General features: G+C 36.8%; 1 protein-coding gene and 1 long non-coding RNA gene across 2 annotated transcripts in view; one reads left to right on the top strand and one right to left on the bottom strand.

Annotated features, from left to right (window-relative positions):
• Positions 1–21,518, top strand: part of LOC123873611 (synaptotagmin-15-like) — a 61,177-nt gene that overhangs the window by 18,208 nt on the left and 21,451 nt on the right. The window contains exons 2-5 of the mRNA XM_045918531.1: positions 2,390–2,557; positions 4,745–4,945; positions 10,452–10,614; positions 16,746–16,882. Coding sequence (XP_045774487.1) covers positions 2,410–2,557; positions 4,745–4,945; positions 10,452–10,614; positions 16,746–16,882 — 649 coding nt within the window. The 5' untranslated portion in view covers positions 2,390–2,409. The remainder of the gene's footprint in view (positions 1–2,389; positions 2,558–4,744; positions 4,946–10,451; positions 10,615–16,745; positions 16,883–21,518) is intronic.
• LOC123873619 lies at positions 10,457–20,280 on the bottom strand. The gene is made up of 3 exons (XR_006797720.1): positions 20,132–20,280; positions 12,695–12,700; positions 10,457–10,468 (listed from the first exon to the last, which is right to left on the bottom strand). It is a non-coding gene; the product is annotated as an uncharacterized LOC123873619 (long non-coding RNA).

The raw sequence follows: 21,518 nt of genomic DNA, 5'->3' as shown, positions 1-21,518 counted from the left end.
TTGTTTTCGAATGTGTGTTTGTGTGTGTGTACGTAGCTACCTACTACAAAATACATTATTTTTCTGTGTGACCCATACAGAGCTCAGATTTCTTTCTCTTTATACCTGACTAAATAGGGATGTCGCCAACTATCAAAAACATCAAAGCAGCAACTCTACGCGTTAGTATGGGAGTCAGTATAAAATAGTAAAATGTGTCGTCTAGTTAGGACTAATTCAATAGGGACTCTCAGTGTGATCCTGAATTGACGATATGACAAATATTATGCTATGGTAACGTAAAATCAAACAAAAATATGGCTACTTTAGGGCTACTTGCGTCAAATTTAGGTAGATAGAAATTTTGACGTCTGCCGGTGACGTCGAAGCCTCGACATTTTATTAGAAGTTTCCTAACTGTGGTTAACCATGGTATCGACGTCCAAGTAAAATCTGACGTGTATTGGGACTGGACGTTAGGACACTGGGCACTTTAGCATACTAGACATATTAGGAGACCAGACATTGTCAGTGGGAGCGTAAGATAGACTCTAATTCGATATCGGCCTCTAGTTAGTTTAAAATGATTTAATAATAATTATTATTAACAATTAATTATTGAGAAAGTGTTTATACTATGTTTTACAGTAATTATTTATAATAACGATGGCTAAAACTTTCATAAATCAATAACCTAATTTTTGTACCCCGAAATAAAATAGGTACGTATTTTTCAATAATAGTCATCGCAGAAACATTAAAATATAATTATGAAAACGTTTACTAATAAAAATACAAAACATGGTTAACAATGTGGGTTTGAATGATACAGCTATTTAGGTTATAAATAGGGCAGTTTTGAATAGAAATGATTGACGTTCGAATTAAGTAAATTGTTTGAATGACCGTGAGAAATAACATTTTTAGCCCTTTGCCGTTAAATTCTTACTGAATATCTAGAAAAAAGAATAATTTTGAGTCCAAAAAAAACTATCCTAACTATTCCATTACTTCCAATTTTCTGGTTTTCCATTCCTGAGTTTGTATAAGCGTAAATTATTTCAAAGGTCGAGGAAGAAATTCTTTAACCTTTTAAAATAATTTTGCTTTTAGACAAACTACTTAAAGTATACAATAAGCTTTCAGTCAATATTTTAATATTAAATTAATTACTTTCATTTCTAAAGTACATACGATTTTATTAAACTATACCTAATATATTGCACATTATAATGATTTATTTTCAAAATTTTTTTGTTTTCGCGTGGAGAGTGGAGTTTTATTGACACCTGCTAAAACAAAAACTGCTCATTTATCGTTTATTATTTAAACTTGTTCATATAAGTTACTATTTAGATAGTAGATTTTTATGAAGGAAAAAATTAATTATAATTAGCTATTTTATTATCCAAAGTCTAAAGTCAAGTTTTAGGTAAATGTATTAGCGAATCAAACTGAAAAAAAGGAGCAAAATAATAAAAGAAAGTTACAACCCACTTAAGTGCACGTTATGGTACATTAGTTTGTGGTTTATGTTACGAAGTGCCCAAAACGGTTTGGTTAGCGTTGTAAATACAGTAGGGTTTCCGTACGTTAATTTATGGCACAGTAAATATATTATTCTTCTCTTCTGTGGAATTTTCTTTTTTTTTAGATTAATATAAGTTCGCCTACGACTTCATTTTATATTGCGAGGAAAAACAAAGAAGTGTAAATTTATAATTTATAACACCCCAGACAAGTGAAGGTTACAATAACTAGAAAAGCGCTGATAACTTTCAAACGGCTGAACTGATTTTCTTGGATTATAGCTAAGAACACTCTCGATCAAGCCACCATTCTAACAAAAAAAAAACTAAATTAAAATCAATTCATTAGTTTAGGAGCTACGATGCCACAGACAGATACACAAATACACAGATACACACGTCAAACTTATAACACTTTTTGGGTCGGGGGTTAATTAAAATGCTTTCAAATTAGAGGTTATAAGGTTTTACATCCAAAGGGCATCGCCCACGGGGACTTTTTCCAACAATTCTGTAGCGATACAACCGGAAAGCCGGTGTTACTTTGTTTACAAAACTTCATTGAGAACCAAACTACGGTTGTATGGATAGCGCTGGGAAGCGCATTAGGGTTGCGTATATTTAATTAGCCCCCGACCCAAAAAGAGGGGTGTTATAAGTTTGACGTGTGTATTTGTGTATCTGTCTATAGCATCGTAGCTGCTAAACTAATGAACCGATTTTAATTTAGTTTTTTTTTTGTTTGAAAGTTGACTTGATCGACAGTGTTCTTAGCTATAATCCAAGAAAATCGGTTCAACCGTTTGAAAGTTATCAATTTTTAACTTACACTTGTTTTAGGAACTGTATTGTGGTTAAAATTTCTCTATCCATTGTTGCAGGTCTCATCAGATGTTTAGAGATGTTAAACTTGTCTCCAGCAAGTTATAAGGATGCTGATGATGTGGAGCGGACGGTGAACAGCAAGAAGGTCTACTCAATAAGACCGTGGTATGCGCCGATTGCCCCTATAGAAATATTAAAGGATTCTAGTGATCCCTACGGCTCTGGTGAGTTTCAATCATTATTCATTTTTCTATATCCATCCATATCCATCCATACTAATATCCATACTAATATTATAAATGGGAAAGAGTGTCTGTCTGTCTATCTCTCTGTTTGTTTGTCTGCTACCTTTTCACGGTCCAACTGTTTAACCAATTTTGATGAAATTTGGTACAGAGCTAGCTTACATCCCGGGGAAGGACATAGGCTACTTTTTATCTCGGAAAATCAAAGAGTTCCCACGGGATTCTTAAAAGCCCACCTGTTTGACCGAATTTTGTGAAAGGTACAGAGGTAGCTTGCATTCCGGAAATTGACATTAGCAACTTTTTATCCTGGAAAATCAAAGAGTTCCCACAGGATTTAAAAAAAACTAAATCCACGCAGACGATGTTGCGGGCATCTATATGTTGCTGCAATATATAAAAGGAAAAGGTGACTGACCGACTGGTCCATCAACGCACAACTCAAACTACTAGACAGTTCTGGCTGAAAGGCATGAAGATAGCTATAACTGTGACGTGTACATCCGCTTAGAAAAGATTTTCGAAAACTCAACTCCTAAGGGTGTACAACATAGCTCAAAGGATTAGCAAGCTGAAGTGGCAATGGGCAGGTCATGTCTGTCGCAGAACCGACGGCCGATGGGGCAGACGTGTTCTGGAGTGGAGACCGCGTACCGGTAAGCGCAGTGTGGGACGACCTCCTGCCCGCTGGACCGATGACCTGAAGAAGGTGGCGGGGAGCGGGTGGATGAGGAAGGCGGAGGACCGTGTTTGGTGGCGCGCTCTTGGAAAGGCCTATGTCCAGCAGTGGACGCATACAGGCTGATGGATGGATGGATGGAAGGGTGTACAATAGGGGGTTGAAATTCGTTTAGTCCGTGCAGACAAAGTCACAGGCGTAAGCTAATCTAAATATACAAAAAGAAAAAGTGACTGATTGAATGAATCATCGATCAATTAAGATAATTAAAATTTGATAACGTAAAGTTCTAATTTTATATCCCGAGTATTATTTAGGTTATTAAAATTAAGGATAATTGGAGAGACTTTTCGATGAGGTCGGTAATAAATTAATTAGGAAGACGCATAGTTAAGTGCTCGTCCCCTTCAGACCTTGTTAAAAAGATAAAGTGCTATACCTACTGTTCATTGTTAATTAAGATTAAGAAGGTCATACCTCAAGGAGTCGATTATTATACACTAGCTGATACCCGCGACTTCGGTCGCGTGGATGTAGGTTTTTTTAAATTCCCGTGGGAACTCTTTGATTTTCCGGGATAAAAAGTAGCCTATGTGCTAATCCAGGGTATAATCTATCTCCATTCTATATTTCAGCCCAATCCGTCCAGTAGTTTTTGCGTGAAGGAGTAACAAACATACACACACACACACACACAAACTTTCTCCTTTATAATATTAGTGTGATAGTGTGATTAGTGTGATACATGTATTATGATCATCATGTTCAATCCATCACCAGCTTACTGCAGAGTACTAGTCTCCTCTCAGTATTAGAAAGGTTTAGCCATAATTAAGCCAAATTCGGATTGGCAGACTACGCACATACGTTTGAGAACATTATGGTGAACTCTTAGGCATGCAGGTTTCCTCGTGATGTTTTTCTTCACCGTTAAAGCAAGTGATATTTAATCGTTTAAAGTACACATAATCCCGACAAGTGTAAGATGCATACCCGGGATCGAACCCCCGACCTGCCGGATAGAAGGCTGTCGACATCATAACCAATAGACTATCACCACAGTCGAATATGGATATCTATATTCTATATATATATGTACTAATAAATAAAATTGAAGTGTGGTGTCTGTTTGAACAGGCGAATCATCGGAATGGCTAAACCTATTTTGACGGGACTTTCACAGACAAATAAAGGATTAACCAAGGAGTAACATAGGCTCCTTTTTTAACCGACTTTGAAAAATGGAGGAGTTGTGTTTTTCTACCTATGTTACACTGATATCTCCGAGATTTCTGAACCGATTTGTGTAAATTTTTTTATAATTGTTAAGAAAACTTTGCGACATTGTTTCATGATAAAATTGGATTCCAACTCCTCAATCCTGGTGCTGCAGGGGATCTGACCAATCCACGCGGGCGAAGCTGTGGGCATCGCCTAGTGTGTCAATAAGTGTCTGTAAGTAATATTAACTAAACGCTCTTTTATAGATTACGGTAACTATCCTGACCCCGAAGAGCCTGAAGTGCCGCAAGAGAACTACTATAAGCCGGTGGAAAGTGATGATCCAGTGACTCCCATCCAGGTGGAAGCCTTGGTGGAGCCCTCTACCTCAAACCCAAGATACGAACAGCCCACGAGCGTCACCACTGTGTCTGAGTTTTCTATTGCCAATGCTATCAATTTAAGAGGTACGCAAAGAAATACTAACCGTGTGTTGTTGTTGATTCCAGAAGTGCTTTTATTACTAAGCCTCCGCCACTCCGCTTTCCGTCCGTCTGCTCATCTGCCTGTTAACAGGCTGGATTATCTCATAAGTATAGACTTGAAATTTCACAGAGTGTATTTGTATTACTTATCGCGTTAGCAAAAAATAATAAAAAACTAAGAAATTCAAAATGGCCCGACATGGAAATAAAAAAGTACATAGTGTTATATTTTGTACGGAATCCTGCGTGTGCTTGTCTGACTCACACTTGAACTATTTTTATTCATTACTGTGCAAAGAACCGGCTTGGCTGTTTTGTACGAAAATGCACCAAACTATTCTTGGCACCATTCCAGACAGGTTAAGCACAGTACAGTAGTAATTTAGATTAGGTTTGCTACAAGTTTTATTGAAAGTTATTTTGTACAGTAGTATTTTAGATTAGGTTTGCTACAAGCTTTATTGAAATTTATTTTTTAAAGCTACCTATAGCCCAGGGAATTTAAACAAATAACCTCAGCCTCGGCACAATTCCCGGAAAACTAGCCCGGGAGTTTTTGCAAAGCTTAATACCTAGTTTCCCTTGACTAAATATTGGCGTTAGATTTTTCACTTTGTATCATCTATTCTGGCTAGTGCCTACACAAACAAAATACTTAAGTACCTGAAATGAATCGAAATATAACTTTTCTTCTAGTTATATAAATAGTGACACTTATTACAATACTTTGTTTTTAATTTGGGCTATTGGAAGCAAACTCGCTTTTTCTAACTTTTCCTATCAACGAACTTGGAAGCTGTAGGTAGGTATTTATCTTTATAGCCATATAAAAACTACCTATCAATGATTTCGCAAACTGCAAATTCACTTACAACTGTCAATTTTTCACATTTTAATAATTTCCCAAGTTTCTAACATAAAAACTGTCAGAACGTCAAAATTCCTCTGTAAAATACATAGAGGTAAAATATTATTTGGTACAGCTTGCGCTTTACATTTTGTGGCAGGCCAACAGCCAATTGAATATGCAATACGTACAGCTGCATTTTGATGAACTATTGTTGCCTGACTCGGCCTTTTGTTAAATTACGGTGTTAACAGCTGTCAAAGCAAAATAACTTAAAACCACTCAACTTATGACCGAATATCTATGAGTATAGTAGAATAGTACCTAAGTATTTTCGTATTTTGAACAAGCATTTTCAGCATTACGTTGATTTTTCTGGTATGGCAGATACTAATAATTGTCTTGTTATAAACAAACGGAGCAACGGATCGATGTGACTTCTGGCAAGGGAATAAAATTAGAGACCTGGAGAGTGATATAGGCTACTTTTTGTCCCGAAAAATCAAAGAGTTCCCACGGGATTTTAAAAAAACCCAAATCTACGCGGGCGAAATGGCGGGCATCAGCTAGAGGTCTTATAAATAATATGTGTAAAGAAGCTGGTAGTATTAATATTAAAGTCAGATTTAAATAACGCCGTGATGCCTGCAAAAATATAATAAATGAACCTCATAAAAAGTTAACGGCCGTGTCATATTTATGTTTTGTAGGAAAATTACGAACACAACAATATTATTATGATCGGCAGGTGTATACATAAGCGAAATAATAACAAGACTTTATTTCATCATTTATTTTCGAAGTAGAGCGCAAAGTTTCCCAGTACCTACCTACTTGCTCGTTTTATTGTAAAATATGCATGGTTTTCCTTTATAAGGGACCTACGTTAGCTATTTTGTAAATCACAAGATTTTATGAGGCAGTCGCCGCCAGATTGATTTAAGGTTCATTTACACCACAAACCACCAAGCCTACATTGACAAAAGAGGGCGTGTCAAGTTGCATTCAACAGTACCTACTTGGAAAAGTTTTAATTGAATTAAAAAAAAATATATTTGTCTCCAATCTCAACTTTGTAACCGCGCAATCAAACCTATATGTACTTTTGAGGGTTAATTTAATGATAAAATGTCACATCATCATCATTATCAACACCAAAAAAGGTTAATGCCACAGTCCGCCACGCTGGCCAAGTGCGGATTGGCAGACTTCACATACCTTTGAAAACTTTGTGGAGAACTTTCATGCATGCAGGTTTCCTCACGTAGTTTCCCTTCACCGTCAAAGCGAGCGATATTTAACAGGGCTCTCTCCGTCACTCGTTTCATACAATCGTAGTTCCAATTTCATTTGAATATTAAGCGACCAAAGTCAATGAAATTTTGCAGACATATTCTAGAAACTAATATCTGTGTCTGTGGTGTTTTAGATTTTTCTAAAAATATGTAGTTTTAAAATAACAGGGGCTCAAAGATTTGTATGAAATTTTTAAGACCGCGTAACTTTGAAACTGAATATTTTAACAGAAATCTGGAAAACCACAGACATAGATATTAGTTTCTAGAATATACCTGCAAAATTTCATGGACTTTGGTTGCTTGATATTCAAATGAAATAAGAACTACGTTTGTATGAAACGAGTGACGGAGAGAGCCCTCTTAATGGCTTTAGTAAGACGCGTGTAACTCCGAAAAGTCAGATGTTTTTGCCCAGGATCGAACCTCCGACCTCCTGAATAAAAGGCGAACGTCTTAACCGCTAAGCTATCACGGCTATGATAAAGTGTACTTACTGACATAGACGACTACTTATGGTAGTGGTCAAATAAAAAGAAACCAATAAACGTTTTTACAGCTTGGAACTCAGTCAAGCCATGAATTTTGTAACAGAACAAGGCTTTTAGTAAATAGGGTGGAGTATATTCTCGGGACTCGTAACCTTAGATTACGCGGCAGATAGTTGAAAACTATAATTTGGAGAAAGTACATACTTAGTATATAACACTATTTCGGCTCACGTTAGTGTTGACGATAAATTGGACCTCGTTACGCGAAAAATACTCCACTCTTAAACAGGATATTCAACTTTAAAGTCAGCTTTATGTTGCATATGAAATACTGACTCTGTGTACGTTGTTTCCTTTTTAACCCCCTACCCAAAAAGAGGGGTGTTATAAGTCTGACGTGTGTATCTGTGTATGTGTCTGTGGCATCGTAACTCCTAAACTAATGAACCGATTTTAATTTAGTTTTTTTGTTTCAAAGGTGGCTTGATCGAGAGTGATCTTAGCTATAATTCAAGAAAATTGGTTCAGCCGTTTGAAAGTTATAAGCTCTTTTCTAGTTACTGTAACCTTTACTTGAAAGGGGTTTTATAATTTTTTAATTTACACTTGTCACGTAATAACGCCTAGTCAAACTTAAGATTAGTCGGCAAACTTAAGCTTTGTTCTAAGCATAGACAAATATTACTTCCAGCTTTCGCTGATTATCTTGTAGTTGCAATTTTTAAGCTTAAAATGTAGAAAGCGTATCAACAAATTAATTTATTTCAACCCCCTTGCAATGCTTTTCTCTGATTAAAAATTCAATCACGTCCCACGATAAGTATCTGAAAAAAGCACATAACATAACAAGCTTGGCAAATTCGGGTAGGTAATTGATATATAATAGGAGCTCAAACTCATCATGGGATTGATTACCTCTAAAATCCCAACAATCAGCATACTTGTATCTAAAATTATATTTTATTATAGATAAGCCCATAGGAGGCTATATGCTATATGGGTTTGAAATCTTTGGGTAGAGTTCTGGGAAAATATCAATTGAGTGGTTATTTAGGTAAATGACGTGCAACTTTTTCTACTCTTTTTGGAACATGGCTAAACTGTACAAAGCAAATGAAGTCGACAGAAAAAAATTCCTGGGCTTTGTCAGATTTGGACACCCTACGAACTTTGCCTTTTACACACTATGCAATCACTGATTCCAATTTGCATTTCAATACATCAAATTGTGTATCAACTATCAATTACTGATTGGCCACACTTTGATAAATGGCAGTGCAGCATACGATATTGAGTAATTGAATTTACTGGCATTTCAATATACCTAATAGCTAGGTATATTATATCTACTGTTATATTAACGTTTATTAAAAATATTACAATACAAGTGTAAATTAAAAATTTATAACACCCCCGACAAAGTAATTGTCTGAGTTTTCCAAAACATCATTTTCAAATAAATAATTATGTATCTAGGCAACGTCCATCTTGACAGCTAGTCATTTGTTAATTAACATTATATTATGAACCTAACAGTCTGTTACAAAGTTACAAGAAAACTAGAAAAGAGCTGATAACTTTTAAACGGCTGAACCATTTTTTTTGGATTATAGCTAAGAATACTCTCGATCAAGCCACCTTTCAAATAAAAAAAAGTAAATTAAAATCGGTTCATTCGTTTAGGCGCTTCGATGCCACAGACAGTATATATACACAGTATATACACACGTCAAACTTATAACACCCCTCTTTTTGGGTCGGGGGTTAAAAACCTATAGCTAGCCTAATCTGATCACTGTACAAAATAAGCTGGCGTAGAATGTTGCCAGAATAAGTATTGGGTGCATTTCCGTGCTAGATAACCGCTCTGATCTTTAGCACAAAAAATGAGATAAATGGGGCAATTAGGTAATTGTGGTGATTCCCAATCTTGGTGTTTTTATTTTTTGTTGTTATAGCAGCAATAGAAATACACACTCAGTGAAAATTTCAACTCTCTATTTATTACGGTTCATGATATAGATAAAGCCCTCTGATGGACAGACGGACGGACGGAGAGACGGACGTATAGCGGAGGTTTAGTAATAGAGTCCCAGTGGCACACTTAGTAGAAATCTTTTTTATTCAATTAAACTTTTATGAGTACTTTGGAATCGTCAAATGCAACTACCACTGCTTCGGATACGGAACCCTAAACAGTAAAGTAGAGATTGCTAGAGATTGCTCCAAGCAATAAGGCCGCCTTTGCACACAATTGTTTTTTCTGTTTTCTTCTTTCTGTGTTGTGATCCATTACATGTGTTTTTGTGTGCAATAAAGTGTTCTATCTATCTATCTATCTATCTATCTATCTATCTAAAGTAATCTTGCCACGTTCCACCAAACTCTCTCTCTCCACCAAACTCCACTCTACGAAAAAGTTATGGCACCCGTAGTCGTTTCGGATAATATTCTATTATGAAAAGTTTCGACGAAGATTTCAAGAAGCTTATAGTTTGCTTGTTAAAAGGGCCAGGTTCGGAAGGCTGTACTATACTTGAGATGTCATGCATTGTGTGAAGATCCCTTGTCAAACTGACCACTAACTGCTTGTGACTTTTCCTGTAGCAGAGGATATGTGAATAGCTGAAGTAAGAAAGAAATAAATAAAGAAAAAAATGCATTTATTTGTTGTTGGTGTCAAAGCTTACAAATGTTACATTTTCATCTGTGACACCACCCAAAAACGAGTACAGCTCAGCATAATGCCCTGCATCATATGCATCAACACGCATAAAATGAATGACGCTGATATTCAGCTGTGATCCAGATGAGGCCATAGAATAGTAAATTTTAAGATGGTTCACTTTCAACAGAAGCAGCACTAGTAGCTCTGGGCGGCGCAAGCGCAGCGTTGGTACTGCTGATCGTGATGGCGGGAGTCTTCTGTGCGAGGCGACGCAAGAATAGCCCCAGCCCGGTCCCTTCTCCGCCTATCCTGGTCTACCCACCATATGACGTCCCGGCTTCGTGTTATCTGTAAGTATCAAATTGTAGTAATTCCAGAAACAATGGTAAAACTAACATAACATTACCTCCATCACATCTTCCCATAAGCATCTACGTATTGTCTGAAAACAACTTTAACCTATAGGATTTTGTACAGTAAATTATTACCCAAATAATAAATGACTATGAGGCAGTATGTGGCACTATCTGTCTGTCTGTCTGTTTGTCTGTGTGTCTGTCCGTCTGTCCGCCACTCACCGTGTCGACGGACAGTGGAGGCTTAGTAGGCTACCGTTGACACATTTCGGGCAGGGAACCCTAAAATATTTAATAAGGGATTATTATGTTGGGCGATAACTGTATATATTTAGGTAATAAGTATGTGCCCTATCTGTAATAAGGGTGTGATGAATCTTTACGATCGTACTTTAGCGAACTTTATACCTTTGCTGTATTGTAGGCTATGTAAGTACCTCTCCAAACTATTTTAGGCGAGCTTTAAATATTGGACCCAACAATAACATTCTTAATTTATAGACCCATCTAACTTACTGTTAGCAAAGGAAAAGTGGAAAAACAATAATGTCCTACTTAATAGGATACCTACCTCTATTATATTAAGGCTATAGCATTTTTTATTTTCCTATTCTAAATTGGCAATTTGCTCGGATAATGCATTGGGTAAACGTTATAGTTACATCATCATGTTATAGAAGACATGTAAGTACTTCGTTTGCTCTATTGGAAGATATGTAACTCTCCAAACTATTTTAGGCGAACTTTATAATACTGGACCTAACAATAACATTCTTAATTTATAGCTATAAGTAAATAACTTACTGTTGGCTAAGGAAAAGTGGAGAAACACTAATATCGTAGTTAATAGTTAATAATGCATTGGGTAAACGTTACATCATTATGTTATAGTAGACACGTAAATAGTTACAGTGAGTTTATTGTAACACCATAAACTGAATTTAGTACTATTACTTTTTATTGCGGAATATAAAAAAAAACCCTACAGAATTTTTAAAAAACCTCGACGACGCATGAAGTTGTCATCATCTAGTTCACCATAATAGTAAAAATCATCTTTGTGTCCAATTCCTATGATTATCCTCATAATCATGATCCACACATCGTTGGCTCACTACTGAGCACGGATCTCCTCTTAGAATGAGAAAAGGTCTAAGCCATAGTACACCACGCTCGCAAAGTGTACCTATCTATGTCGATTGTCGACCTCCCTGGCACAGTGGTAAGAGAGGACCCGGGTTCGATTCCCGGCCGGGGTTTGGAATTTTATAATTTCTTTTCTGGCTTGGTCTGGTGGGAGGCTTCGGCCGTGGCTAGTTACCACCCTATCGGCAAAGCCATGCCGCCAAGCGATTTAGCGTTTCGGTACGATGCTGTATAGAAACTAAAGGGGTATGGGTTTAATAAATACCCCTTCCAGAATAGCCCGCTTCCATCTTAGACTGCATCATCACTTACCACCAGAACCAGATGAGATTGCAGTCAAGACCTGAATTATATCAGAATCAAAAAATAAAAAAGTGCGGTTTGGCAGAGTAGCTAACATACCTACTAGCTAACTCTGGGTGAACATGCATAAAACTTATACACATGGAATTTTCTACATGATTGTGTAAGTAAACCGCATTGAAACCCGTTTAGAATTTGAAGTTATTACAACTATATTACAAGCGTAGCGAATACCTACTTACTCTATTTGGAGAAGGGAATAAAAAGTACCTTTTCTGTTATTACATACCTACTCGTATAACTCCAAATTGATTATATCGTTGGAGAATATTTACATTAGGTATAATTTAAATAAGTACCCATTCGAATACGAGAATAATAACTGTTTTACCTTCTCAATGACCAGTACTTTAGTTATCGGGTTTATTTTATTTTCCTCACGGTCTGAATCAATGAAAATAAACTTTGCAATAAGTAGAAGCGAGCTAATGGATACCGACAGATAAATAAAGAAAAATGTTTGCACTACGTATTGTTTGCACTCTTGTGCGCTATGGAAACAATTTTCAAAGAAATACTTAATGTTTTCCAAACAAATATCATTATTTTTATTTTGGAGTTATACTAATACCTTACTACTTCATGATCTCGCGACTTCATTTACGTGTATTTAGGTTTTTTTAATTCCCGTGGAAACTCTTGGATTTTTTGGGGCAAAAAGTAGCCTCCAGGGGCGAGCTATCTCTGTACCAAATAAATACATAGATGGTCCCCCGACTTCAACCACTTTTATACCTATTTTTGCTCCCGACCCAAAAAGAGGGGCAAAAATAGGTTATAAGTTTGACGTGTGTATCTGTCTGTGGCATCGTAGCTCCTAAACTAATGAAGCAATTTAAACTTAGGTATTTAGTTTAAAAGGTTTGATTGAGAGTGTTCTTAGCTATAATCCAAGAAAATCTGTTCAGCCGTTTGAAAGTTATCAGCTCTTTTCTAATTACTGTAACCTTCACTTGTCGGGGGTGTTATAAATTTTTAATTTACACTTGTTTTACTGATTTTACTGACAGTAAGTGATGTAATATCCTAGTGGTTAGAATGTCTGCCTCCTACCGTCTCTGGGGATCGGGGGTTCGAACTTGGGCACGCACCTCTAACTTTCGAAGTTATGTGCGTTTTGAACAGTTATAGACATCGTGAGGAAACCTGCATGCCTGAGAGTTCTACATAATTTTCCCAAAGTGAAGTATGCCAATCCGAAGTTGGGCAGGGTGGTGCACTATGGAGAGATTTATCTATGAGAATAGACCTGTTCTTAGTAATGAGCCGGCGATGGGTTGATGGTGATGAAGCGATGTGATTCCGTGAAAGAGAGAAATAGCACTCACAACGTCTAGTTCTCTTACCCGGCCGGGATGCTACGTAATCTAATAGAATGGTAATTAATTATTAAAAAAGCTGTGGTAGCCTAGTGGTTAGAACGTCCGCCTCCGAATCGGAGGTCGGGGGTTCGATCCCGGGCACGCACCACTAACTTTTCAGTTATGTGCGTTTTAAGCAATTAAATATCACTTGCTTTAACGGTGAAGGAAAACATCGTGAGGAAACCTGCATGCCTGAGAGCTCTCCATGTTCTCAAAGGTGTGTGAAGTCTGCCAATCCGCATTGGGCCAGCGTGGCAGACTGTGGCCTAAGCCCTTCTCATTCTGAGAGGAGACCCGTACTCAGTAGTGGGGCGGCAATGGGTTGATCATGGTAATTAATTAGCCAGGATTGATATTTCCTTCCACAGGAAATGTCAAATTAAGCGCCAAGCGTAGACTTTTTACGAGCTACGTCGTAGCTTTAGTTTTAAGTTACGTAATTAATTATCACCTTTATATCGTAAAAATTTAACAATGCCGACCATCAAAATGAGTGCAATTGTACCTACTTTGAATGAATGATTTTGACTTTGACTTTGACACATTGAGCGAGATAGAGCGAGTACGGGATTGTACGGGAGTGTAGATGTCAAAGAGCAAGTGCTCAGTGCTGCCAGACCTTCTAGGCGGAGAGCCACCAATCCTGAAAGCTCTGTGATCGAATTCGAAATTATTTGATGAAAATGAAAAGTTTACACTCGGAGGAATAAGATGAGCTTGGTCGGTGTGGATTTAATTAGCCGAAAAGATGTTTAAATAAATGTTATATAATTAAATGGCCGTTAGTTTTACCGTCAGCGCGGATTTTGTTCAATCCACTTTTCATATTTAATTTTCTAAATTAAAAATACGGACCCTACAGTTAAATAAACACAGTTGACTCATAAAGTTATATCTGCCATTAGAACATGAAACGGCATAACACAGCAATAAGACGTAATAAGAAAATCCACTGATTAATGCTCGCTTTCATCGCTAAAGACGAGGATTTTCCTTTTGATTGACCGTCCTTGCGACGCTTGATAAAATTTCCGGGTCTTTGTTCATAATTTTTTCCTTTTTTTTTAGTGCTCGATAATGAACGAAGATATTAAAAAGGATTTTTAATATTGATATCCATGAGGAATACTCATGATAGAATGGTTATATATTAAACTAGATAATGTCTGCGACTTCGTCCGCGTGGATTTAGATTCTTTAAAAATCCCTTGAGAACTCTTTGATTTTGCGCGATAAAAAGTAGTCTATGTCATCAAAATCGCTTGAATAGCTAGTAGATAGAAGGACTTTTTTTATCCAATATTGACATTCATAACTTATCATATCAACTAATATTTTTTGAATAAGTATTAGGTACTTATTTTTTGTAAAGGAACAGGTCGGTCATTTTTGCAATGGCCAATCACTATTAGACAAAACGAGTAAAAGCTTGGCATTTCAAAGGAATACGTTACATTTTGAGGTAATTTGTGCGAATAATAGTAGCCCATGTCATGAGGAATTACGACCCTCATTAGCAAAGTGGGCCACACAAGGGTTTTACTACACTGAAGCTTATGTTCATTCAACTTGGGGCTCTTTTATGTACGAGTAAAATATAGGGTCAAAGTGTCGCTGTAATCTTTTGTGAGTGTTCACGTCGAAAAACGACCACGGCTGCGGATGTGGGCTATAAGATGATTGATAACAAAAAACCGGACAAGTGCGTGTCAGACTCGCCGCCGAGGGTTCCGTCAAAATGTTGCAAATACCCACTCGGGTATTTCCGACATTTTGATGGTTTTGCACGATATATCCAAAACTTATTATTAATAATAATTAATAAAATAAATAAAAATGTGTTTTGGAATGTACAGACAAAGCTTTTTCATATGATACTCCACTTGCTATAGTTATCTTACTACTTACTTTGAAAATTGAACACGTTAAAATTTTTTTTCGTGATGTAACCATAGATTCACGGTTTTCGGATTTTTCCCTTTACTTGTACTATAAGACCTACCTACCTGCCTTTCATTCTTGGTCAACGGGAAGTACCCTATAGGTTTTCTTGACAGACACGACAGACGGACAGACGGACAGACAGGCAACAAAGTGATCCTATAAGGGTTCCGTTTTTCCTTTTGAGGTACGGAACCCTAAAACACTAGAAACCGAGTTGGAGTCTACTACACTAGGCAAGTACGCATAATGACTTTCCATCAGACATGACCTTAGTGCGCGCGACCGAAGCCTATATAGTATATAATAATTGTTTATTTTATTATTAATTATGTAAACATCAATTTTGTCTCTTTTATCGTCATACTTAATTATCATATGTCACGCACATAGTGGGCGTAACTTTATTATTACCTCAAAGATAAAACAAGTGTAAATTAAAAATGTATAACACCCCCGATAAGTGAAGGTTACAGTAACTAGAAAAGAGCTGATAACTTTCAAACGGCTGAACCGATTTTCTTGGATTATAACTAAGAACACTCTTGATCAAGCCACTTTTTAAACAAAAACAAACTAAATTAAAATCGGTTCATTAGTTTAGGAGCTACGATGCCACAGACAGATACACAGATACAAAGATACACAGGTAACACACGTCAAACTTATAACACCCATCTTTTTGGGTCGGGGGTTAATTAACTTCGGAACGTAAATGAAAAGCACAAAATAATTGTAGGAGCAAACCAATTCGTTGTTCGTCAATTACGTATTTACTATTTAACCTAACTTTTTTCAGCGATTTGAATATCCGCTTTGCAAGCGAAATGTCCTGTTTTTATTTAACAGTGCTCTCTCCGTCACTCCATACAATTGTAGTTCCAATTTCATTTGAATATTAAGCACCCAAAGTCCATGAAATTTTGCAGACATATTCTAGAAACTAATATGCCTGTTGTGTTTTCGATTTTTTTAAAAATATGTAGTTTTAAAATTACAGGGGCTCAAAGATTTGTATGTGAATTTTTAAGACCGCGTAACTTTGAAACCGAACATTTTAACAGAAATCTTCCAGATTTTACTATAATATTTAGCGTTTCGAAGTCGGGTTTTAGTTTTCAACTTTATAAAAAAAATACATCGTTATTTTTTAATAAGGTTTTTGTCGCATTCTTCGATACAGCGCTTTCGCCGTGACCCATGGAAGTCTACCTTTAAATCAATTTTCTGTATTTCAGTTTTCACCTAACTGAGTACTGCCAAAATAACAGCCTGTATAGGACACAAGAACTTATCCAATCTATGTTCCAGGACAAAGGAGGTGAACTTCTCGCTGCCGACGCTCCGCTCGTCTTCCCTCGGGGAGCTGCGTGACGTCAGCGTGTGCAGCCTGAACAGTGACGTGCTCTGCCCGCCCACGCCTTCCCAGTACCGCTCCAACTCTTTCAGTGAGTCATTTTTAATTCCAAAATATTACAGTACAAAGTAATTTAAAAGGCCTTAAAGGAGTCATATCCAGGGCCGTAAAATAATTTAAAAAAAATGTAAGTAATTTAAATTATTCGGTGTGAAATGGATTTGGGCTTTTCAGATAAAAGGAATCTTTTAGATAGAATTATCTGTTATGTTGTCTGGATATTAATTAGATATTTCCTCATCTCTTTTAGGGTTCCGTACCTCAAAAGGAAAAAAGGAACCCTTACAGGATCACTTCGATGTCTTTCTGTCTATCTGTGTGTCCGAAAACCATGAATTGGTGGTTACATCACAAAAAAAAATATTTAAATGTGTTCATAAACATATAATTACCTAGTTTTTTCAATTTTCCACATGAAAGGGATTTACCTGCACATTCGCAAACAGATTTTTATTTATTTTTATGCATACTTAATAGTTTTTGATATATCGTCTAAAAATATTATTTTCCGCAATACTTGTTGGATAGGTTTCGAAAGGTTACGCAAAGTATCTACGTCACGACGATGTTCCGCGGCTAAGGATTAAACAACGTCACTAGCGACCCGCCTTCGCATTTTTAGGGTTCGGTGACCGAAGTGTGCCAACGGGACTCTATTACTAAGCCTCTACCGTCACTCCGTCCGTCCGTCTGTCCACCAGCGGGCTCTACCTCGTTAACCATAATAGGTAGAGAGTTGAAATTTTCACAGAATGTATATTTCTATTGCCGCTATAACCATAAATAATAAAAAATTCAAAATGGCATCTATGAAAACTAAAGCAGAATAAAAAGTGTTATCACTTGTAGATGGTACGGAACCCTTCGTATGCAAGTCCGACTCGCAATTGACCGAATTTTAGTTGTTGTTCAATTTTCTCCGTTTTGGGATTGGCAAAGTTCGAAGACCTGGCTGTAGGCCATTAGTAAGTAGGTAAATATTCCCTTGAAATCCCTATTCTGCAAAATTCTTGCTTATTTCAATAGACCGTTTCTTCAAGTTTCGCCGCGACATGGCATCTTATAATCAATGAAGCATGAATACATGAATACCTGAATACTAATAAAACAATAATCAATCACTGTGCGAGAGAGACAGAAAGATTTTTCATGACAATTATGCTCATTCATAAACGTACACAAGCGCAATATTATGTAAATAAATATGTTGTACGCTTGGATGAAATAATATCTCTATGGTTGTAGGATAAACGTAAAATATCTATGGCATACTGTTAGTGTGAATAAAATTTTCCTTTTCTTTAGGAAACTTTTCTTTCAGAACTAAGCATAAATCTTGATTTAGAGACAGATATGTTATCTACGAAAATATGAACTTATGACCTTTCGAATTCCATTTTCAAGGAGGTTCTTTCTGAAAGATGCAATTCGCGTTAGGCCACGTATAGAGTCCAAATTATTTTTAGCAAGTTATTGATTTAGTCTCGCCGTTTTAACTGTATTTTCTGTGTGAAAACTGAGAACAAAGCTAAGCCCTAGAGCTCAGACCTAGATTAGAATGCCTCGACCTAAAAGGTAAGTAATGGAATGCCTGTAATTTGCACCTGTAGATGTGACTATAGAACGTACCTACCTACCTATACAACAGATATACCTACATCCTACTGTATGGTATACAAACATTTTATTTTGCCTTGACTGACCAACAAGTCGTTTTTCGCAGAAACACATAGGTTAGCGACGCGCAATGAAGCAGAAAAATAATTAAAAACAAAAGTAATAAAAAACCGGTCAAGTACGAGTCGGACTTGCATACGAAGGGTTCCGCACCATCGTACAGAAAACTTCAAACCAGTATAATGAAAGCTTAGTGACGGACGTTGCCATCTATATTATGTGATTTAGTAAACTAAGTATTATTTGTGAACACATTTTTTTGTTGGTAATATTATCACAAATTCACGGTTTTCGGATTTTTTCCTTTACTTGTGCTATACGACCTACTTACCTGCCAAATTTCATGTTTATAGGTCAACGAACCTGTCTGTCTCTCGTGTCTGTCAAGAGACCTATTATAAAGGGTTCTTTTCTCCTTTTGAGTTACGGAACTCTAAAAATCTAGCGCTGGAGAAAACATCTCCCTTCGAGAAATTTCCTTTGATTTGTTTATCTTTAAAGTCAACTTAAAGTTGCGGTTAGAAAATCTTATTTTATGACTTCTTTGATTTATAATACTATGGTTCAAGTTTATCTTAGAAGTGGAAAAAAGGAACAAGACGAATGCACAACTGCAAAGTTACAGATACCTGTTTCTTGTTCTTGTCTAAATCGTACAAAATAAAACAGTCGCAAGCCATGTTTTTCAGTGATTTGCTTTTTTCGTGGGGAAATCCTCATGGATACCACCGTGCCCGAGAACTACGGAGGTTATATAGGACTCTTCCACCCTCACGATGTTCCACGCATCGCCTGGTGGTTGTGCTATGGTACCAAACTCGTTTGCGCAACTCAGCCAGCTATATCTGCTGAAATAGATCAGGAGATTCTACCTTATCAGGCACCACTGGACGGGACCAATAAAGTACCTTCACACCAGTCTGAGAAGCGTTAAACCTGGGCTTAGTCAGAATATGAAGAATGAATAAATCATAATATTTTGTTACGCGTAGAACGTATATTGTACGGTGTAGAGCCTATCTTTCAATCAGTATTTTGTACTCGTAAAAATAATTATCTAAATTGACAATCACGGAAATTGAAAAAGACCTTGAAAGATACGAACTGGGTCGATAGGTCAAAGTTTAAATAGTCCCGTGATTAGTATACATGCACAGTAATTTGATGGGAAGGTGCAATTACGTTCACGAAAATTAAGGAGTGGGTAATTTTTAACTGCATATATTTTTCATAGAAGCTAAAGTGGAAATGTACAGGGCACATAGTTCGAAAATTCGATAGACGTTGGGGTCCCAACTCCCAATTTGGGATTTTGGTCACAAATAGGGACCTCGCATTGGAAGACCCCCCACTAGGTTGACGGACGACATCAGGCGAGTAAGGACATCAAGTCTTTTTAACAACAAAATGTAATTGAAAAATTGCAAAATTACATTTTCTCAGTCCTTTGTTAAGCTTCGGTCTGATTAGGGTCTTTGTGATGCTAATAAAAACAATTAAAGGAGTAAGTCTTGTCAATCTTCTTAAGATAACGGGTTTCCAGTTCGGTTGAGCTTTTCATTTTAATACTAGCGACCCGCACCGGCTTCGCACGGGTTCGCACAATTTTCGTAAGGATCTCAAATTTTTTTGAAAATAAAATATAGCCTATGTCACTCACGAATAATGTACCTTTTTACTGGTGACAGTATTTTCAAAATCGGTTCAGTAGTTCCTGAGGTTACTTCCTACAAACAAACATACAAACTTTACCTCTTTATAATAAAAGATATAAAGTATAGGTAGATTAAAATATGATGCCCGCAGCTTCGTCCACGTAAGTTTCGATTTCACAAAAATCTCGTGGGAACTCTAATTTTCGGGATATTCGTAGCCTATATCTGTCTCCGGTTGCAAGCTATCTCGGTACCAAATACATACCAAATATACCCACGAATTTTTCCGTGTGAATTTCAGTTTTTCAAAAATTCTATTGGAACTCCTTGATTTTCCAGGAAAATATGTAGCCTATGTCCTACCCCGGGCTGAGAGTTATCTCTGTACCAAATGTTAAAATCGCACCGTGAAAATCTGTCAGACACATTTAACAGACAGACACACTTTATGAATTATCACAAGTATGTGATAATCCATAAAGTGTAATAAGTGTATTATATCTTGGATTTCTGGCCTCGTAACTCTATTTGCAGTAATCGACACTTTTGATTTTATCACTTTAAAAAAAATGGACTCCAAAGAAGCTTTCCGACACGACAAAAAATAATTTTCGGGAAAATTTTCATTGGAAGTATGTTTTGTGCTAAGGGAAAGTGCAGTTTCTCCGAACATTATTGTTGTGACATTATTTTCAAGTAAACTTATTAGGCAATACGTTGTACAATTTACCAAACAGATGCGCCTAAAATACGAGTAGGTACCTATAACTGGTCGGCATGTTTTGTCAAATCCATTGGACCAAGTGTACTGTAGCCTTAAAAAGGTCACGATTCTCGCTCCGTTCATATTTCTATATTATTATTTAAGCCTGAAATGTTAAGCCTAAACATTTATCATCGTTTATTCAATAAATTAATTATGTCGGCGTAACATAATTAAATTAATATCAACTGCAGACTGTGCGCAGTCGTGATTAAAATTAATTGCACAAAATGTAAATTAATTGCACATGAAGGTGTTTCAGCAGAACTCACTGTCTACTTTATGCATTTTTATTAGAAAGAAATAAAATTCAAGTAACTTTTCTATAAGAAAGCTCGTAAATTTTACATAAAAACTCAGAGTCACTCAGTGGGCGACGCAAAGAACTATGGTAGGAGTTTCTCTATGTGAACCAGATCCGTAGGAGAACCAGAGTAACCGACATAGCTCAGCGTGTTAGGAAGCTGAAATGGCAATGGACAAGGGCACATAGTTCGAAAAACCGATAAACTTTGGGGTCCCATGATGATTTTGTACCAGAAACCGCAGCGTAGCAAGACCTGAAACCGCTG

The sequence above is a fragment of the Maniola jurtina genome, chromosome 17 (assembly GCF_905333055.1).
Source record: "Maniola jurtina chromosome 17, ilManJurt1.1, whole genome shotgun sequence".
Taxonomy (NCBI): domain Eukaryota; kingdom Metazoa; phylum Arthropoda; class Insecta; order Lepidoptera; family Nymphalidae; genus Maniola; species Maniola jurtina.
Note: the sequence above shows the minus strand (reverse complement) of the source record. Positions and strands in the feature narration are given on the sequence as shown.